The sequence below is a fragment of the Phodopus roborovskii genome, unplaced genomic scaffold (assembly GCF_943737965.1).
Source record: "Phodopus roborovskii unplaced genomic scaffold, PHOROB, whole genome shotgun sequence".
Classification (NCBI taxonomy): Eukaryota; Metazoa; Chordata; class Mammalia; order Rodentia; family Cricetidae; genus Phodopus; species Phodopus roborovskii.
The window spans coordinates 28,841,288-28,862,315 of NW_026126480.1; the positions used below are offsets into that span (position 1 = coordinate 28,841,288).

At 42.8% G+C, this 21,028-nt stretch overlaps 1 protein-coding gene across 1 annotated transcript in view; it reads right to left on the reverse strand.

Moving 5' to 3' along the window:
- Positions 1 to 21,028, reverse strand: part of Dnah3 (dynein axonemal heavy chain 3) — a 179,165-nt gene that overhangs the window by 11,973 nt on the left and 146,164 nt on the right. Inside the window, exons 53-55 of the mRNA XM_051192820.1 lie at positions 8,680 to 8,905; positions 5,323 to 5,567; positions 2,799 to 2,915 (exon numbers count right to left, since the gene is read on the reverse strand). Of these exons, the coding sequence (XP_051048777.1) occupies positions 2,799 to 2,915; positions 5,323 to 5,567; positions 8,680 to 8,905 (588 nt within the window). The remainder of the gene's footprint in view (positions 1 to 2,798; positions 2,916 to 5,322; positions 5,568 to 8,679; positions 8,906 to 21,028) is intronic.

Below are 21,028 nucleotides of genomic sequence, written 5' to 3' on the forward strand. Positions count from 1 at the left end.
AGTACACAGGCTTCTAGAAGGGTTAGGATGTACCCTAGAGCTTACCAGATTAAGAGTAGACAACTTCAATCCATCTCACTTAACCTGTTGATGAAACCTGTGTCTTTAGCTAATATGGGTGTCAAATTCCAATGCTCCCTCAAAGCTGTGCCTGGTGATAACTCTTTTTTTCCATACAGGTTCATGAGAAGGCTACCTTCTTTTCTGAATTGGGTAGAGTCACATGACAGGTTCTTGAGCCTTAAGTGCGAGTGTGACCACACAAACATATTTATCAAGATGACAGCAAAAATGCTGGTAAAGCTTTTACTGTGTACCCAATACATAAGATTAACAGCAGAGACCTCTGTGAATGTGCATAGGGGTGAGCAAGATGTAGACCTTTGATGGAATTCACCCTTGATATTTGGGAACCATTTCACCAGACTGATTAGGCTGCATATGCTTAAGAGCACAGTTGGAAAGGAGCTGTCCCCCAGATGGCTGGCACAGTGAGGGAAGGTTAATTTATGACCTTCAGGCATAAATTCTACCAAGACCATCTTTCAGAACAATTCTGCACTCATTCTATGGTTTAGGAGCCCTGGGATAGCCTTTCCTGCAAAGCTCACTTCTCTGAAGAAATTCTTTCACCAAACTAAGATCCGCTGTTTTGTCTTAGGGGCACTGAGTTAAAGTCAAGATAGTGTGTAATACTGAACTAATCTAATGAAGGGTTCTCAAGCTTTGCGCTAACATGTTGGGCTGGACAGTTCTGTGTTGTGTTGGGGGCTGTCCTATGGACACTATAGAATGTTTAGCAGCATCCCTGGCCTCTACTCATTGGATATGAACAGTATTTCCCCTTCATTGTTAAAAACCAAAAACACTTCTGGTTATTGTTAAATATTCAAAGTGGTATGGCAAAAATGCCCAGAGTACAGTATTACTTCTCCAAGCCTTGGTCTCCTTCATTGCAGGATGTGGTTACTGACATGTAGATTTCAGTTGGCGTATCTGGAGCACAAGCATAAAGGGTGTGTTAGTACTTGGTGCGAGGAGCTGGACACATGTGATCTTGAAGATGCCACAGATTGTCTAGTGAGTTATGTATGGACTTTTGGCTATGTTACATCAGTTAATAAAGCTCATTCTAGTTTCTCTCCTGCCCCTGGGATTATATTCTTTGAGAGAAGCAAGCAAATTTTATACTTCCAAATTCTTCCATATTGTGGACTAGTATATATTGAGTGAGCAGAGTACAAATTACTGAAGAATTGCTTTGTTCCAAGCAGCTTATGCATTTCCCACTTCAAGATCCTATGTTGGTAATACTCTTCTTCCCTCCCTCCCCTCCTCTCCTCTTTCCATTTGTAAATCCCCTACTGAGTCCTCACACCCAAATCGTCTGAAAACTTTTTTCCAGAATAGTCTCCTCCCTGCAAGATGTAACTATGGTATTACCTTTCTGTTTTAGAAATGTTTATCATTCTTAAAATTTGTATGAATTATTCCTTTATGTACATGGATGTTCTGCCTGCATGTATGTCTGTGCACCATTTGTGTGCACTGTCTGAGGAGGCCAGAAGAGGATCCCTGGCACTGGGGTTACAGACAGGTGTTAGCCACCATGTGGTGCTGGGAATCAAATCCAGGTTTTGTGGTGGCAAGGGTCCCTGCAAGCATCAAATGACCCATGTGGGATAAGAAGGAAGTTAGTCAGTGCTGCTTCAAACTTCTGGAGTCTGACACCAAGTCGGTTTATTTTAGACATATTTAAATCCAGTACAGTTCTGAACAAAAGTTTCCTGGTAACAATTATCCAAATCCCGTGTACACAATAAAAAGCTTCAGGCATGAAAACCTTTGAAAAGTACATGTGACCTCTACCATGAAGATGAGTTCTATAGCTTAAAGGCCTAAGATCTGGTATGGTCCCTAACAGAGATAGCATAGAGGTCACCAGGCTATAAAATACATATGATATCTCTCCTACTATCTCCCCTACTGTCTGAGAAACAAAGATAAAGATAAAGTCTGGGGAGGGACAGTCTGGGATAAACATTCTAGGGCTACAGATAGCAAAGGTCACCAGGTCATTAACAATATCCACTCCTAGCTTTCTGGGTGGAAAACAGGTATACATTCCCTCCATTGAGGAGACAACCCAGATTGATTAACATTCCTGGTTTCCTCCAGGGCTTAGCTTTGAGTGTTCGTGCCCTCCACAGTACTGTGGAAGAGCAGCACCTGTTCAGCCCCTCTTTCTTTTACATGTGCATATGTGTACACATATGTGTGGAGGACAGGGGCCATTCTCAGGTATCATGACTGCTCAGGCACTATCCACCTTGTTTTATGAGGTAACATCTTTCACTGGCCTGGTATTTGCCATTTCCACTAGGCTGGTGGCCAGCAAACTCTGTCTGTCTCTGCCTCTCTGGCATTGGGATTACAAGCACATGCCAAAGCACCAAACTTTTCATGTGTGTTCTGGGTCTTTTTATGTGTGAACTCATGTCTTCTTGTGTAGCAAGTACTTGATGGACCAGGCTATCTCTTCAGCCCATAAATGTTCTATTAATGTATTTAACACGATATAATCATTTGTTTAGTTACATTCTCTACCATCTTAGACTGAGACACCTAACCATGGAAGCCTATATCTTGATTCTGGTTTTGTTTTTTATTGTACCCAACATGACAACAAGCATTAGCCAAGATCAGTATTTTTTTTTTTTTTTTTTTTTTTTGGAATGACTGAATGAAGGAAGGAGGGTACCAGAAGATTAGGGCAGCAAAGCCCTGTCCATAAATACCTGTCAAGTAGGTCAGAGCATCAAAGGGCACCTCCTTGTAATCATTGAGAAACATCTGGATCTGTCGCATACTAATCCTCAGGTCAGAATCATTGAATTCATAGGGGATGTTCCAACCTGCAAGAGGCAGAGAAGAATCACAGGCTTCGGAGCCAAAAGCTCTTAATTTCCACTCAGACTGAGCATGTAAAGTAAGCATCATTGTGGATCAAGGACCTCTTTCAGCCCTGTGAGTATCCAGCACCCAGCCAACTATTTGCCTTGATTTATTGCCAACATGGCAGCCCTTCTGCCTGAGAAAGCATCCATTCTAGAATTGGTTTCCTTATGGATCTCCCCATTTGTGAAGGAAATGTTAATACCCTGGGATCTGTCAGACAGGATTTATTTAGCCTGCCTGGAAGACTGTGGTAAAGCACAGGCCTCCAAAAACAACATGGACAGCATAGCTGAGAGCAGGAGCTATGGCTGGGCAGCCAGTGGAGCTGTTCTGGAGACTTCTTCCTGCACTAATATAAGAACTGCATGTTCAGTCTTACAGAAATTGCTACTGAACTTCTGGGGTTAATGATTTCATAGAAGAATTTTTTTTTCAATTTTTAAAAGGTTTTACTTCATGTTTATGAGTGTTTTGCTTATATTTATGTCTGTGCACCATGTTTGTGGCTGGTGTTTGCAGAGGTCAGGATTCTAGAGGCACTGGATGCTCTGGAACTGGAGTTACAGATGTGTGACCCATTGTGAGGATGCTAGGAATCAAATTTGGATCCTATGCAAGAGGAACAAACATTGAGCCATCTCTTCAGCCCCTTGCAAAGAAATTTAATTTCCTCCTAAACAATCTTATTCAAATTAAAAATGTAGCTTAATAAAACGCATATACTGGAAAAAAATCCCAATGGGATAGTTGGTTTTGAGACAAATCGTTGCACAGATTTCTGGAGTTCTGGTGTGAGGAGGAGGAGGATGGGTTTGAAGGGGGAAGATAGGGATGCGAGGGGGAGGATGGGATAGGAGGAGGAAGATAGGAGTAGGAGGTGGGAGGATGGGGTAGGAAGGGGATAGTAGAAGTGGGAGGAGGAGGGTAGGGGTGAGAGAGGGACAGGAATAGGAGGGGAGGGGTAGAAGGGGAGGATGGGGCAGGAGGGGGAGGATAGGAGTAGGAGGGTAGGGGTGGGAGGGAGTACTAGGTTAGGAGGGGAGGGAGATGACAGCATTTGCAAGGGAGGAGTGGAAAAGGGAGGATAGGAGTTGGAGGGGAAGAGGGATTGTGGCATAGGAGGGGGAGGAGGAGAGAGAAGAAGGGGAGGAGGGGGAGGAGGGGATGATGTATGAAAGGCAGGCCCAGGGCTGTTCCCTCCCTTCTTCCCTCAATGGACAGTCACAGGGCCTGTGGGACTTCCAGGGTTGGAGGAAGGGAATAACCCAGTGGATCCAGAGGAGTGGGTGGGACAGTGGGGGAAGGGAACAAGAAAGAACAAAGCATAAGGCATGTGTATGGAGATGTCATAATGAGACCCATTAATTACTGTGTATACTAACTTTAGAAATTACTTTTTTAAAAAAGGAAGAAAAGGAATGGAACAGTTAGAAAGGACCACCATGAGGACAGTTTCCCTCTGGATCAACCCTAAAGAACTGCTAGGAGTCCCCACAGTGGGCCCTTCCCACTATTGAACAAGATCAAAAGCAGCCCATAGGCAAGACAGGTCATCCACCATGGAAGATAGGAAGACAGCAGTTTGATATTCCCTAATAAGGTTGTTTAGTTACTCATTAGATTCCATCGATAAATGCATTATGATTTTTTAAAGTACAGGCAAGTGCCCAAGTGTATTTCTTTCATAATTATGCACATGTAAAGACAGTTAACTCAAATGCTATAGGTTCCTTGGTGATAACTGTCCAGGGAATGGTTATTATGCCTAAGGTAAGTATGTTCCACTCATTATCTACTTCACTAGGTGGAGGTCCCCTAATTCTGGAATATCACTTTTGTGTGTGTTCTTGTGTGTGCCCTCATGTGGAAGCAAGAGGTCAACCTTGGATATTGTTCCTCAGATGCCACCCATCTTAGTTTTATTGAGATAGGGTTTCTTATGGAACCTGGAGCCCCCTAGGCTGGCTGTCCAGCAAGCTCAGATCATGCCATCTACCTCCCAGCACAGAGAAAACAGATGCATGCCACCATTCCAGCTTTTATGTAGATGCTGGGATAGAACTCAGGTCCTTGTGCTCCCATTGCCAAGCATCACTCTTTTTTTGTTGGTTTGTTTGTTTTTTGTTTTTGTTTGTTTGTTGCATTTACTTGGTTATCAGGTTGCCATATTTAGAGAAAGTAGAAAATAGGGATATTTTATCAATATTTATCAAATGATATCCCAATTCATAATTAGCATAAATACTTGCTAAGTCGATCCTAGAGTGGGTGAATTATCTTTCTGGCCACACTATCTCAGTGCAAACCTGTAGATTACATCTGTGGTCCATCCCCAGATCACTTGGATATGATGCCATGTCTCACCTAGGGCTCCATAGTTCCTCCTTTCTTGGACAATGGCGTGGAAGAAACAAAGTCCAAACAACAGTTTTTGCCAAATAACTGGCTTTGTACAGCTTTGGAAGAACACAGGGTCTGAGACCGGGTCATTGAGGTAGGAACGCAGGAGGTTGGCCCTGAGCCCTTTTGGGGGCTCGTTGGTCATTTTGATCCCATTCTGGAGAATGCTGACAGGAAACTTCTCTGATGGATAGCTAGTTAGCCAGAGTCTGGAAACACAATAAGTTATATTGGTAAATAATAACAAAAACAATAGCTACCATTATTAACCATTATCACAAATGACAGAATAATAAATATTTTAGACTTGGTGGGCTTACATAGTGCCTGCTCAAATGAACTAGACATAGATAGCATATGAATAATCATGAGTGTTTTCAATAAAACTATGTATAGACAATGAAATTTGATTTTCATCTGTCATTAAAATTTTATTTTTTAGCTTTCAGACATTTAAAAACTAGATGGCAAACTATATCATGAATGCCAACAAGTTGGACTTAGCTCACAAGTCAATCTTATTACCTGGCTTAGAATAAGACAAACCTGACTGAGTTGAAAGTGAGTTTAAAACCTGTCTGGTTCTACTCTTCAATCTATGAATGTAACTGCTATTTCCATTTGACGAAAATTCTGTGAAGTCCAGAAATACAGATTAGAGGAGTAAGCAAGGGTGCTAGATAACAAGTGATATTTTTAGCAATAATATTTTAAAGACAGTCTTGCTATGTCTTACCTAGTGATTGAGCCCAAAGGAGTGACTTCCTTAATGCTATGCAGGTTACAAGCTCTGGGCAGTTGCCTGTGAGTGGAGGCTTATAGGCCAATGTGATTGCTGGAGGAGTGGGTCCCACAACAGGACACTGCATCTGTGTCCTCGGGACCTCAGTGTAGAACTAAGGTGTTTGTGCCAGGAGGTGGTAGTGGGCATTCTAAGAGGTGACCCTGAGCCTGGGTTGCCTACAGAAGGGCACCCAGGCTCTGTGCCTTCTCTCCAGTTCCTGCAGTCCTGGGTTGGACCTCACACTCCTACAGGAAGCACTCTGTTGTCTGGGTGGGCTGGAGAGCAGGGGCATGCCCAGAGGATCTGCAGGTATGTGAGGCAGAGCAGGCCAGTGACGTTGTAAACATGACTGAAAACTGAGCTGTGTCTAAAACTTCTGCCTCAAGACCTGTGTCAGTTCTGCCAAGATTGAATCCATAGGCAAGCCCATCTGAGTCACTACCACACAGCATTGTGCCTCTTTGCTGAACTCATCACTGAGGACAGGCCTTCCTGGGTGTCTATTGCGGTAAATAAGGATCAGGATAAACAAATAGGCCGAATAGATGTTTATTCAGGGAGAATGGGTGTGGTGGCACACGCCTTTAAACCCAGCAGGTGTCCCATGGCTAAGCCTGACTGGGCCCTCTGTATATGACAGTGGCTCTCAACCTGTGGGTCTCGACTCCTTTGAGGGTCACATATCAGATATTTACATTGTGATTCATAACAGTAATAAAATTACAGTTATGAAGTAGCAATGGAATGTTTATACAGTTGGGGGAGTCACAACAACATGAGGAACTGTATTAAAGGGTCACAGCATTGTGAAGGTTGAGAATCACTGGTCTATAAGCTTTTCAGGACACGTGGTTTTGTCTGTCTGCTGCTGGGCACTGAGGACTGTGTGAGGGACTCTGTGTCAGTGAGTCTGAGGCTATACACAGTATGCGGATCCTGCAGGTGATCCCTGACCAGACGCTAGGCCTCCCTTTCTTGCTGTGCAGAACCTTTGCAGCCATTGGTGGTGAAGCTCCTCATAGGAATTTCTGCATATATATATCCATCTCCTCTACTGAACAATGCTGACTGGAAGGCTCTTATGTGTTGATGTCTGAACTACAAGCTTCCCCCCGAGAAAATAACCATGCACTGTCCTCTCAGCATAGTCTAGTGGTGGCTGAACTCATTCTGGCCTCTTCTTTCGACCTTCAAGGATCATGCTGGTCCTCCCATTCTAGACCCTGTGGGATTGCTGGAGGCTTCCTAGAATTACCTGCCAGGTGTCAACTCGAATGGATGGTTGACCTCTACACCACACATCTCCAGGGTTTTGCCTGGCCTGAAGAATTCTAGGGAGAACTGGTTGGAGTGAAGACTTGTTCACCATCTGCAGGATCCCAGGGATGGAAGGTTGTGGGGTGACCTTTTCACTGCCCCCACCCCTTTAGCTATTGTTGGAGGGAGAGAAACCAGCTGACTAGAGCTTGCTCAGAGCTTCACATTTTCACCAAAATTAAGTAGGGAATTCTCTGGTAACTGTGGCCTCCCCTCCCCCAAACTGGCAACACTCCTGCTGAAGAAATCTGCCCTCCTTTAACTCTTGCTGGCCTGTGATTTCAAACATAAGAACCCCAGCTGAACCCCATGGAGGGCTGTGTTTTTCAGGGTACAAAGTAGGTGCCATCCTACAACATGGGGAAATACCTTGGTGAATACCACACCATATGATTCTTTTTCGTTTGTTTTGAGACAGAGTCTCACTATGTAGCTCTGGCTGACCTGGAATTCACTATGTAGACCAAGCTGGCCTAAAACTCCCACAGATAAACCTGCCTCTTTCTCTCCAGTGCTGGGATTAAAGACATGTGCCACCATGCCAGGCATACCATGCGACTCTTAAGCTGCAACACCCCCACAGCCTGCCCAGTGGCCTTGGCCTTGTAATCGCCATGGCCCAGGCATTTCGTGTGCTCCCCTGGGAGAAGCAACTGTAGGTAAGTTTAGGCCACACATAGACCAGGGGAGGACAAGAGAGAACCTCAACTGAAGGATCAGTCGTCTCAATCAGACTGGCCTGTGGCTGTCTGTAAGAGATTGTTTTTATTGATGATTGATTTGGGAGTACCCCATTCTACTGTGGGCTACTCCTGGGGATGGGGGAGTTAGGAAGGATATATAGAAAAGTTGGCAGCATGAGCCAGAGAGAGCAAGCCAGCAAGCAATGATCCTCCCCATTCTCTGCTTCAGTTCTTGTCTTGAGGTTCCTACCTAGAGTTACTGCCCTGGCTTCTCTTCATGGTGGACAGTTACCCAGAAGTGTAATCTGAAATAAAACTTTCCTGTCCAAGTTGTATTTGGTCATGGTGTTTATCATAGCAATAGAAAAACAAGGAAGAATACTTGCCATCGAGACCATTCTATGAGCTGTTTCTGCTAGCTTGGGAGTTTGTCAAGGACAGGACTATCTCTCCCCTCTTTTTACTGTCAACTACCAGAATGCTGTTTAGAGCTTGAGCTGGGTCCCAGGGCCTTGCCCAGACGGGGCAGCATCTCACCTGAACTCTGAGTTGGTGTTCTCTGGGGTAATAACCTCCTCACAGATCTTCTCCAGTGCAGGCATCCAACTTGTAGCCAGGTGGCAGTTCTGTAGAACCACCCAGGTTCCTTCTTGGATGGCTTTGTGGATCATTTTGGTAGCAATAGGGCCTTGGCCTTGGCCAAGGGAGATGGTCTGTGTTCTGGTACCTCCCATGCCAATATCATCTGCAAACTTTAGCAAACCTGGACCAGTAAGAGAGGAAGAAATTAATAGGTATGATGCAAAAGGAGGGACACATTGACATTGTAGATTTAGAAATAAACTCATTAACCTCTGTTAATTTCTAAATCAGCATCTTTCTTTAGGTATCTGGGAGGCTTGCAAATGGAGCAGGAACTGACTCTTGTTTGGCATTTTCTCTGAACTCATAGACTATTATTATTACTATTATTATTATTATTCATTATTTCTTGCCATGTAGTCCAGGCTAACTCAGACCTGTGATCCTTCTCCCTCAGCATGCCAAGTACTGAGATTTCAAATATGTCTCATGATGCCTGGCTCTAGCTTTGCACTTTTAAGACACAGGAAGCTGGAACTAAGAGTTATGCATAAGTTAAGGTCCTCAATGGGCTGTGATTTCAGACTAAAAAGGTAAAAAATCTGGCTCCTAACTCATGGGAACTATTGAACTGAAGCTGGAGTGGAAAAGTGAATAGATCTTCAGTGAGAAACCATAACGCCAAGTTCATTCTGCATGGAGACAAGGGACATGAATTCACAGTAGTCTCTAGTTGGGGAGTTCCTAGCTGAGAAATTTCACATGAAATTAAGTTCCTGGAGCACCAGTATCTACATGTGCAAACTTGTTCTATTTTTGGGGACACTTTTTAAAAACATAATTCTTTATTGATTCTTTAGAAGTTTCATATCATGTACCCCAATTAGGCTCACCCCCAGTCCCTCCATCTCCAACCCTCACCCCTGCAGTATGCCCCCCAAATTAAAAACTGAAACAAAACAAAACCCACCCCTTTCCTCTATCTTTCTAACACCTCTTCATTCATCCTAGTGGCATCGGAGCTACAGTTTGTCATGCAGTACATCCTCCTTTTGTCCAATCAGCCCTACGCACAAAATTTCATTGCAATGAGTCATGGGTCTGGTTCAAGAACCCTGGAATACCATCATTATTGGACCTTCACCAAAACTCCTCTCAGATATCCTGTTGCTGCCCTGAGTCATGGAGATCCTGTGATTATTGTTCCGCAGGACCAGTTCCTTTGCACGCAGGTCATAGATGGGGTAGATGTTAGGGTGGGCCAACCCAAGGCTCAGGATGTGGGTCTGGGTGGAGGCTGGGATGCTCCGACTTGACCACTGGGACCACCCCCTCAGGCAAGGTGCAGAGCCAGCTCTCTTAGGCCCATGCCATCAGGGCCAGCTCTCCCTGTGGTGATGGATGGAACCATCTCTTTTGGGGACACTCTTAAAAACTCAATGAGGTTTCCACAAAGTGACATAAATTTGATTATGGAGAAGTCACTATAAAAGTATAAGCCACACTAGGAAGTCTATTGTTTATCATAAGAGACAGTCAGTACAGAGAACCGTCATAATCAATACTCCAAGGAGTAGGTATGGTCTCTAAAGTGGACCAGATCATGGATGCTCCCTCATCTCATATGCTGAAGTGCTAATCTCAGCTTCTCGGCCAGTGGGAAATTGAGGGGTCAGGGGAATATGATTAGGACTAGAAAAGCCTATTGTTTTGTTTTGTTTTTCCATTTTCTTCAGGGTGATGCTTGGTTTCTCCAGAAGCAAAAGTAAATATTTTTATTTTAATTTTGCTACCCTGTATCTCAAATACTTATAGCATGAAGCATTGTTTGTCATATTAGATACAGCCAATGAAAGAACAGTAAGGTGTATGGGTGGTAGTTCTCTCAGGAATCATGAGTACCTCTGGCACTCAGACTGTTGGTCTCTGCATACAATTGCCTGCTGAAAGATCTGGGCTTCCTTCAAGAATTACTCCCCAAGCCAGGAATGGTGGTGTATACATGCAATCCCAGCACTCAGACAGCTGAGATAGAATGAGTGTGCAGCCTGAGCCACATAGAGAACTTGATGTCAGCCTGGGCCAAAGAGACTCCATCTTAAAAAAATGTTTTCAGATCTGGAACAGAAAATGTTCCATATGTGTCTAGAATGTATGGGTGTTCCAGAAGGCAAAAAGGATCAAGATCTATTTGCCTTATTGGAAAAGTAGGCAGGCACAAAGGAACTGCATAAGCCATGAGCAAATTTGAGCATTACACACAGAACAACTTAGAAAAAGACCATGACAGCAGAGCATTCAACACCACCACATCTGAAATACCTATTTATATTCTATATATTCACGATGGCACCAGAAACCCCACAATTCTTCCTAGTCCACTGCTCGCATTGGAGGTTGGCAGGATACTGACTCAATGTCCAGACTGCTGGTAAAAGAACAGAAAGAATGGTGCATCTGTTTCGCTTGCCCTCATATGAACTACATTCAGAGTAAACCTAAGAGTCGACAGAGGGAAGCTCTTCTCCAAGGAAGAGTCTCAGCTAATGGATATGGAGGAAAGAAAAGAATTAAAATATCACCGTGTTGCAGCTCCTAAAGTCTACCAATGCTGTTAAAGTCAATGCTTCCCACCGTGGAATTACCCCAAATGCTTTATAAAACAGGATGCCTGGATTTCACCCCAAATATTTTAATCTAATTAGCCTAGGTCACACCAAGATTTTTCTTAAAGTTCTCCATGTAACTCAGGGGCAACCAAAATTGAAAGCCATTTCATGAGATGAAAGGATGATAGGAAACTTTATAAGGGAGGAGGTGGTGGTTTAGAAAGCCAGCTCCTATGGTCATGCCTGGCTCACAACTAGCTTATATAATCATGCCTGGCCCTCCAATTATATGTGTGTGTGTGTGTGTGTGTGTGTGTGTGTGTGTGTGTGTGCGTGTGTGCGTGTGTGCGTGTGTGTATGTATTATGTGTGTCTGTGTGTCTGTGTATGTTGTCTGACTGTATGCATGTGTATCACATGTGTTCCTTATATCTAAAGTGTAATTGGAGTATAGATGGTTATGAACCATGTCAGTTCTGAAAACTAAACCTATGTTCTCCACAAGTTTTAATGGTGGAGCCATCTCTCTACCCCCACTACCAATAATTTTAAAGAGGAAAGGGAAGACAACCAGACAGAAGCTATCAGCCAGTCCTCTACCTGCAGAACATCACCCACCAGACTCATTCAGCACCACTGTTATCATCAGACCATCTTTAGACTTTGTCCTATTCCTCTGTTGTATTTTTCTTGGCTTTACTAGTTCTCGATATAAAAATTGACACATAAAGGACTTTCGAGTTAATTGGAGTCATCCTATAATGGATCTATACCATAGGCTAACATATAAACAGCCTAGTGCCATGAATGGATTACCTCTTTTGGAGTTATTGGCCAATGAGGTCCCACAGACCCCCAAACACTGCAGGCTGCCAATGCTATTGTTTACCCTCCAGAGTTCAACATCAAGAACCCTATTGCTCAAACCACCACTTGATTTGGGAACCCAAACTTGATTTGGGAAAATCAAGTTATTATTTACCTGGAAGCTTCTTTCCTGCTGGCTAGCTTTAATAGTGCTGGATAGTGGTATTTGTAATCTCTGGGGTGGTGGTGGTGGTTAGTAATAATAGTCTTACTAAGCTGTAAATCTTGCAAGGGTCAATACAGGCTGGACTGACAAGGCAGGCCCACCAGTTGTTCAATAGTGACACACATATGGGAGTAACTAACCACATTTTAAAAAACCGGATTTAAGTTCCAATTCACAGAGCCTAGTCTTTGACCCCAATCATCTTTGACCCCCCATCACCAGACCTCAGCTAGAGGTGAGTCTGGGACCAATTTGGGTAGAATCCCCCCACATCCTTCCCTGGGAACTCCCTGGATTGGTCAGGATCTCCCTCCTCCTGTGTCCTGTCCCTATTGAGAGCACTCTTCGAGCTCTGATACACCCACCCACACCCACCAAGAGCCTGCCCTTCCCCTACCCTGTGCCCTACCCTGCCCACTGTCCCACTGCTCTGGTTGAGCACTGGGAAAGAAGGTGGAGCCAACAATCCTGTCACCTTCAGGGAACTTCCTGGAGCTGCTCTGAGCACACTTGACCTGCCTATCCACACAGGACCACCCATAATCTCCTCCTGCCTGGTCTCTGACCCCCACCACTGGTCCTCTACAGGAATTCCAGGCCCCTCCCAGAGATCCACCTATCCCCGCGGGGCCACTCTGAGTTCCTGTGGGCTGGATCCTTGACCCCCATCGCCAGGCCTCTGCTAAAGAAGCCTCAGCTGGAGCTTGCCAGGCCCAGGCTAGACCTGCCTATCTAAGCTCAAAACATCCTGAGTCCCAGCCTTGGGGATATTTGACCCCCATTGCTGGTCTTCTGCTGAAGCCTGATCTTTGACCCCCATCCACCATCACTGGGCTCCTACCTGAGGAGAGACCTTCTAGCGAGGTTGGACCACCCAGAGCTATAGACATGGAACCTCTGACCCACCTAAGCCCACCTGGGGAGTACCATAGAGAGAAAAAGAGACCCCCACCTACACCTACTGGAAGAAGCAATGGGAAGATGGCAATACAAGAAAACACCTAATAACAGAAAGACAGGCATAACACCACCAGAATCTAGGCACTCTACACCAACTAGACCTGAACATCCAAAAGCAGATGAAGCAGAAGGAAACAAATTAAAAATTATCATCATAAAAATGATATAAGCCCTGAAAAGACGATGTGAGAAAATCCCTTAAAGAAATGGAAGAAAAACAAACAAAAAATTGGAAGGCCAAGAAAAAACAGGTGAAGGAAATGGTTCAAGACTTGAAAACTGAAATAGAGACAATAAAGAAAACACAAACTGAAGGAATGCTAGAAATAGAAAAACTGGGCAAACGATCGGGAACTACAGACACAAGCATAACCAACAGAATACAAGAGATGGAAGAGAGAATCTCAGGCGCTGAAGATAAACTAGAGGAAATAGATTCATCGACAAAAGAAAATCGTAAATCTAACAAATCCTTAATACAAAACATCCAGGAAATGTGGGACACCATGAAAAGACCAAACCTAAGAATAATAGGTGAGGAGGGTGAAACAGCCCAGCTCAAAGGTGCAGAAAATATATTCAACAAAATCATTGAGGAAAACTTTCCCAATCTGAAGAAGGAAATGCCCATGAAAGTCTAAGAAGCATACCTACCAAAGAAAGAAGACCCCTTGACACATGATAATCAAAACACCTAACATACAGAATAAAGAAAGAATATTAAAAGCAGCGAAGGAAAAAGGACAGGTAACATATAAAGGCAGACCTATCAAAATTACACCTGACTTCTCCATGGAAACTCTCAGGGCCAGAAGATCCTGGATAGATGTTCTACAAGTACTAAGAGTCCACGGATGTCAGCCCAGGCTTCTATACCTGGCAATACTCTCAATCACTATAGACAGAGAAAACAAGATATTTAATGACAAAGCCAGATTTTCACAAATCCAGCCCTACAAAGTTCTGGAAGGAAAACTCCAACCCAAGGAAGTTAACTATGCTCACAAAGACAGAGGCAACAGATAATCCCACTTCACCAGAACCTAAGGATAAAGCAGGACAAATATATTCACAATACCACTGCCAAGAACACATCTTAAAAAACAAAAACAAACAAACAAGCATTAACAATCAATGGTCCTTACTCTCCCTCAACATTAATGGTCTTAACTCACCTATAAAAAGACACAGGCTAACAGAATGGATATGAAGACAGAATCCACACTTCTGCTGCATACAAGAAACACATCTAAGCTTCAAAGATAGACATTACCTCAGGGTAAAGGGCTGGGAAAAGATCTTCCAATCAAATGGACACAAAAAGCAAGCAGGTATGGCTATCCTAATATCTAACAAGTTAGACTTCAAACCAAAATTAACCAAAAGAGATGAAGATGGTCATTTTGTATTTATCACAGGAGAAATCCATCAACACAAAGTCTCAATTCTGAACATCTATGCCCTAAAGGCACCCATGTTCATAAAAGAAACGCTACTAAAACTCAAAGCTCACATAAAACCTCACACACTTATAGTGGGAGACTTCAACATACCACTCTCACCACTAGACAGGACCACCAATCAGAAACTCAACAAAGAAAAGAACTAACAGAAGTAATGTCTCAATTGGGTTTAACAGACATCTATAGAACACTCCATCCAAACAAAGAAGAATATACCTTCTTCTCTGCTCCACATGGAACCTTCTCTAAAATCGACCACATACTAGGCAGGATAACAAACCTCACCAGATACAAGAAAATTGGAATAGTCCCCTGTATCTTAGCAGACCACCATGCTTTATAAATGGAATTCAGTAACAACACAAATCGCAGAAACCCCAAAAACTCACGAAAACTTAACAATGCGCAATTGCACCATATCTGGGTCAAAGAAGAAATAAAGAAAGAAATTAAGGACATCCTAAAATTCAAAAATAATGAGGACACAACATACCCGAACTTATGAGACACCTTGAATGCAGTGATATGATGGAAGTTCATTGCAGTAAGTGCCCACATGAAGAAAATGGAGCATAATCACATTAGAGAATTAACAGCACAATTGAAAGCCTTAGAACAAACTCACCCCGAAGGATTAGAAGCCAGGAAATAATTTGAGGGCTGAAATCAATAAAATAGAAACCAGGAAAACAATACAAAAAAAAAATCAATGCAACAAAGAGTTGGTTTGTTGAGAAAATCAACAAGATAGACAAACCTTTATCCAAACTAACGAAAATTAACAAATTAACAAAATCATAAACAAAAAGGGGGGCATAACAACAAACACAGAAGAAATCCAGACAATTTTCAGATCATACTTTGAAAACCTGTACTCCACAAAATTTGAAAATTCAAAAGAAATGGACAAATTTCTGGATAACTGTCACTTACTAAAATTAAATCAAGAACAGACAAACAACTTAAATAGACCTATAACCCCCAACGAAATATAAGCAGTCATTGAAAGCCTTCCAAACATAAAAAGCCCAGGGCCAGATGGCTTCAGTGCAGAATTCTACCAGAAATTCAAGGAAGAGCTAATACCAATACTCCTCAAATTGTTCCACACAATAGAAACAGAAAGTTCATTACCAAACTCTTTTTTACGAGGCCACAATAACCTTGGTACCCAAGCCACACAAAGACACACTAAGAAAGAAAACTACAGACCAATATCCCTAGTGAACATTGATGCAAAAATACTCAATAAAACACTGGCAAACCGAAACCAAGAATACATCAAAGAAATCATCCACCATTACCAAGTAGGCTTCATCCCTGGGTTGCAGTGATGGTTTAACATGCGAAAATCTATCAACATGATCCACCATATAAACAAACTGGAAAAGAAAAACCATATGATCGTCTTTCTAGATGATGAAAAAGCCTTCGACAAAATTCAACAGCTTTTCATGATAAAGGTCTTGGAGAGGTCAGGGATAACAAGAACACACCTAAACATAATAAGAGCAATATACAATAAACCAACAGCCAACATCAAACTGAATGGAGAGAAGCTTAAAGCGATTCCTCTAAAATCAGGAACAAGAAAAGGCTGCCCTCTCTCTCTCCATATGTCTTCAATATTGTACTTGAAGTTCTAGCTAAAGCTCGAAGACAACAAAAAGAGATCAAGGGAATCCAAATTGGAAAGAAATCAAATTTTCTCTATTTGCAGATGATATGATAGTTTACATAAGCGACCCAAGGAACTCTACCAAGGAACTCCTACAGCTGATAAACACCTTCAGCAAACTAGCAGGATACAAGATAAACTCAAAAAAAAATCAGTAGCTCTTCTTTACTCAGATGATAAAGGGGCTGAGAAAGAAATCAGAGAAACATCACCCTTTACAATAGCCACAAACAACATAAAGTATCTTGGGGTAACGCTTACCAAACAAGTGAAAGACTTACATAATAAGAACTTTGTAGCTTTAAAGAAATTAAAGAAAATATCAGAAAATGGAAAGATCTCCCATGCTCTTGGATAGGTAGGATAAACATAGTAAAAATGACAATCTTGCAAAAAGCAATCTACAAATTTAATGCAATCCCCATTAAAATCCCAGCACAATTCTTCACTGACCTTGAAAGGATAATAATCAACTTTATATGGAAAAACAAAAGACCCAGGATAGCCAAAACAACCCTGTACAATAAAAGAACTTCAGGAGGCATTACCATCCCTGATTTAAAGCTCTACTACAGAGCTATACTCCTGAAAACAGCCTGGTATTGGCACAAAAATAGACAAGTAGATCAATGGAACTGAATTGAAAATCCTGATATTAACCCACACACTTACGAACATTTGATTTTTGACAAGACAGCTAAAAGTATACAATGGGGGGAGGAAAGCATCTTCAACAAATGGTGCTGGCACAATTGGATAATGGTGTGTAGAAGACTGCAGATAGACCCATGTCTATCACCACACACAAAACTCAAGTCTAAATGGATCAAAAACCTCAACATCAATCCAGCCACACTGGATCTCTTAGAAGAGAAAGTAGGAGGTCTCCTTGAACAAATTGGTATAGGAGACTGCTTCCTGAACATAACTCCAGTAGCACAGACACTGAGATCGACAATTAATAAATGGGACCTCCTCAAACTTAGAAGCTTCTGTAAGGCAAAGGACACAGTTGACAAGACCAAAAGGTAGCCTGGGAAAAAATTTTCACCAATCCTACATCTGACAAAGGGCTGATCTCCAAAATATACAAAGAACTCAAGAAACTAGTCAACAAAACACCAAATAACCCTATTAAAAAGTAGGGTACAGAACTGAAGAGAGAATTCTCAATAGAGGAAATCAAAAAGGCTGAAATACACTTAAGAAAGTGCTAAACATCCTTAGCTATCAGGGGAAATGCAAATCAAAGCAACCTTGAGATACCATCTTACTCCTCCAGAATGGCTAAATTAGAAACACCAATGACAACTTATGCTGGAGAGGATGTGGAGAAAGGGGAACAGTCTTCCTCTGCTGGTGGGAGTGCAAACTCGTACAGCCACTTTGGAGATCAGTGTGGCAGTTCCTCAGGAAAATGGGAATTAGTTTACCACAGGACCCGGCGATCCCCCTCTTAGGCTTATACCCAGATGATCCACATCCATGCAACAAAGACATGTGCTCAACTATGTTCATAGCATTATTTGTAACAGCAAGAACCTGGAAGCACCCTAGATGACCCTCAACTGAAGAATGGATAAAGAAGATGTGGCACATTTACATAATGGAATACTACTCTGAGGGAAAAAAACAATGGAATCTTAAAATTCACAGGCAAATGAATGGAACTTGAAGAAACCATCCTGAATGAGATAACCCAGTAACAAAAAGAGGAACATGGTATGTGCTCACTCATATATGGATTTTAGACCTGGAACAAAGAATCACCAGCCACTAATTTACACCATTGGAGGAACTAGGATACAAGGTGTATTCTAAGAGATTCATAAGAAGGGGGAAGGGACAAATTCTCCAGAGCACATGGGAAGTGAGGGGGGGCAGTGAGGGGAGAGGTAACTAGAAGAAAGAAGGGGAGGAGAGCAAAGCACGTAATAGGAAGACTGAGTCAGGGGAGGAATAGAAGACAGGAGGGAGAGAGAGAGAGAGAGAGAGAGAGAGAGAGAGAGAAAGAGAGAGAGAGAGAACATAAAAGAGGGAGCCATTATAGGTTTGAAGAGAAAATTGAACCTAAAGAAATGTCCAGAGACTTACAAAATTGACTCCAACTAACAATTTGAGCAACAGTGGAAAGGCTACCATAAATGCCCTTCCCTGATAATGAGATCAATGACTAATTTATCCACCATCATCGAGCTCTCATCTAGTACCTGTTGGAAACAGAAGCAAACACCTACAACTAAACACTGAGCCGAACTAGAATCCAGATGCAGAGAAAGAGGACAAGACCTCTATGTGTTGCAGAAACACAGAGACAGCTGACCTGAACAAGGAGGAGCTAACGGCCCCCAGATTGATAGCTGGGAATCCAGCATGGGACTGACTCAGGCCCCCTGAACATGGGTCTCAGCTAGAAGGCCTGACAAGCCTAAGGGACCTCAGACAGTGGAACCAGGATGTATTCCTTGTGCACAAAAGGACCTTGCAGGCACATCCCCCATGGAGGGATACTCCCTTAACCTAGAGACAGGAGAGAAGTCCTAGTCCCTACTTCAAATGACTTGACAGATTTAGATGACCCCTCCTGGATGGCATCACCCTACATGTGGAGTGGTGGGGGAGGGGAAGGGAGGGTGGTTGGGGTGCATGTGGGGAGGGAGAGAGGGAAAGAGGAAGGGAGGGGGAGGGAGAACTGGGATCAATATGTAAAAAAAAAGTTCCACTTCACAAATGAAACCCATACCTTTCATCATTACCAGGCTATGAAAAGATCATGGGTCCTAAGGGGAACCCACTACTATCATTTTTTGATAAATGGACATAGTATTAAACTGATTCTTAATGAGTTAACATTACATCCATAGATGAGTGCATCTCTTAACTCTTATAAGAGTTATTGACACAGAGACAACTCATCAAAGAGCAGAGAATAAGAGACTGTAGAATACTCACTGCTAAGTGGAGCATCTACATCATATCCCCTCCATTCAAGGGTCAAGGACCATTTTGGAAGCAAGGTCAGAAAGGATTGTAAGAGCCAGAGGTGGTAGATGACTATAAGGAAATAGTACTTTCTAAACAACACAGAACAGTGGCACACATGAGCTCAGTTGTGATGGCATGTGCAAGAACTCTGCAAGCTCAAACCAGATAAAAATCTCAGCATGGAGAGTGGAGGTAGGCATGAAGTCTCACCCATAACTGAGGAGCCATTGGCAACTATCTTATAGCTTCTGGGAGAGAGTCAGTTTTCTTTAAGAGTGTACCCGGTAATAAGCCAATCACTCTTCATTGGAAGGCCACACATCCAAGAATATATGGGGAGCACAAGTTGTGCTTGATGGGTTTATTTAAAAAGAAAGACAAGGCACAGAGTTGGGTGAGTAGGATCTGAGAGAATAAATATGATCAAAACACATTGTATGACATTCCCCCAAATACAAAAGAGAAGAAAAACATACTTAGGCGATGAAGACAAAGATACTAGAAAGGGGTTGTGTTCCCTGACGTGAATGTTTGGTACACATAGGAACCTGGAACCAACTCACTTCAGCTCCCTCCTCTGTATTCCTTCCAGGGTCAGGTGTGCTAAGCTTTTCCTTGTCAAGGGCATATGCCAAACTCCCCCAGCAAGCACAGAAAACATCTATTTTGCCACTTGCATTCTTTGTACTATTTCTTCATTCGGCAACAGAAAAAACGAGAGTGTGAAAATCTAACAGGAGAGAAAGCAGCTTAGTTCCTTTCAGTGGCCCAGACAGGCCCACTTGTACAAACTGCTTCTGGAAATATATATCCAACTGCAAAGAGGAGTTCACTCTGGGGAGCTAATGTAGGAAGATGAGCCTTAGACTCTGCACCAGGCTTCCAGAACCTCAGAATGATTGATATCCTGGGCTATGCCACCTTCTGTTGTAAGCATGCATGCACTTAGGATGGTGAGCAACATCCTTAGTCTCTTGATGATGCAACATCCTGCATCTTAGCTGTTACCAAAAAATTGTCTCTATACCTTGTCAAATGTGCCTGGGAGAAGCAAAATCCTATCCCTGTTGAATCACAATCTTGTATGTTGCTAATTTTTAAAAACTATATTCAGTGTTATTATTCATTTTTTAAATTAAAGATGCAATAGAGAAAACAGTTCAAGATAAAGATGATAAATTCAGAGCTAATGTATCCAGGGCTTGACCCTTATCACATTAAAAAACAAAACAAAACAAAACAAAAATCCCTGTCATCCCCCATGCCTCCGTGTGTGTGTGTGTGTGTGTGTGTGTGTGTGTGTGTGTGTGTGTGTGTGTGTGTGTGTGTGCGCGCGCGCAGAGGTCAGAGGACAACCAGAGTTTCACGCTTTGCTCTGTTTCAGGCTGGTTGTCTTGTTCACCAGTTTATTCTTGTCTAGTAAGCCTCTGAACATTCTTCTTTCTCTGTCCCCCATCTCCTCATGGGAGCCCTGAATTACAGACACACAATGCATTATCCAGCTTTACAAGAAGTTCAGTTCCTCATGTGTGCATAGCAAGTGCTCTAACCACTGAGATATTTCCACAGCCCACCCT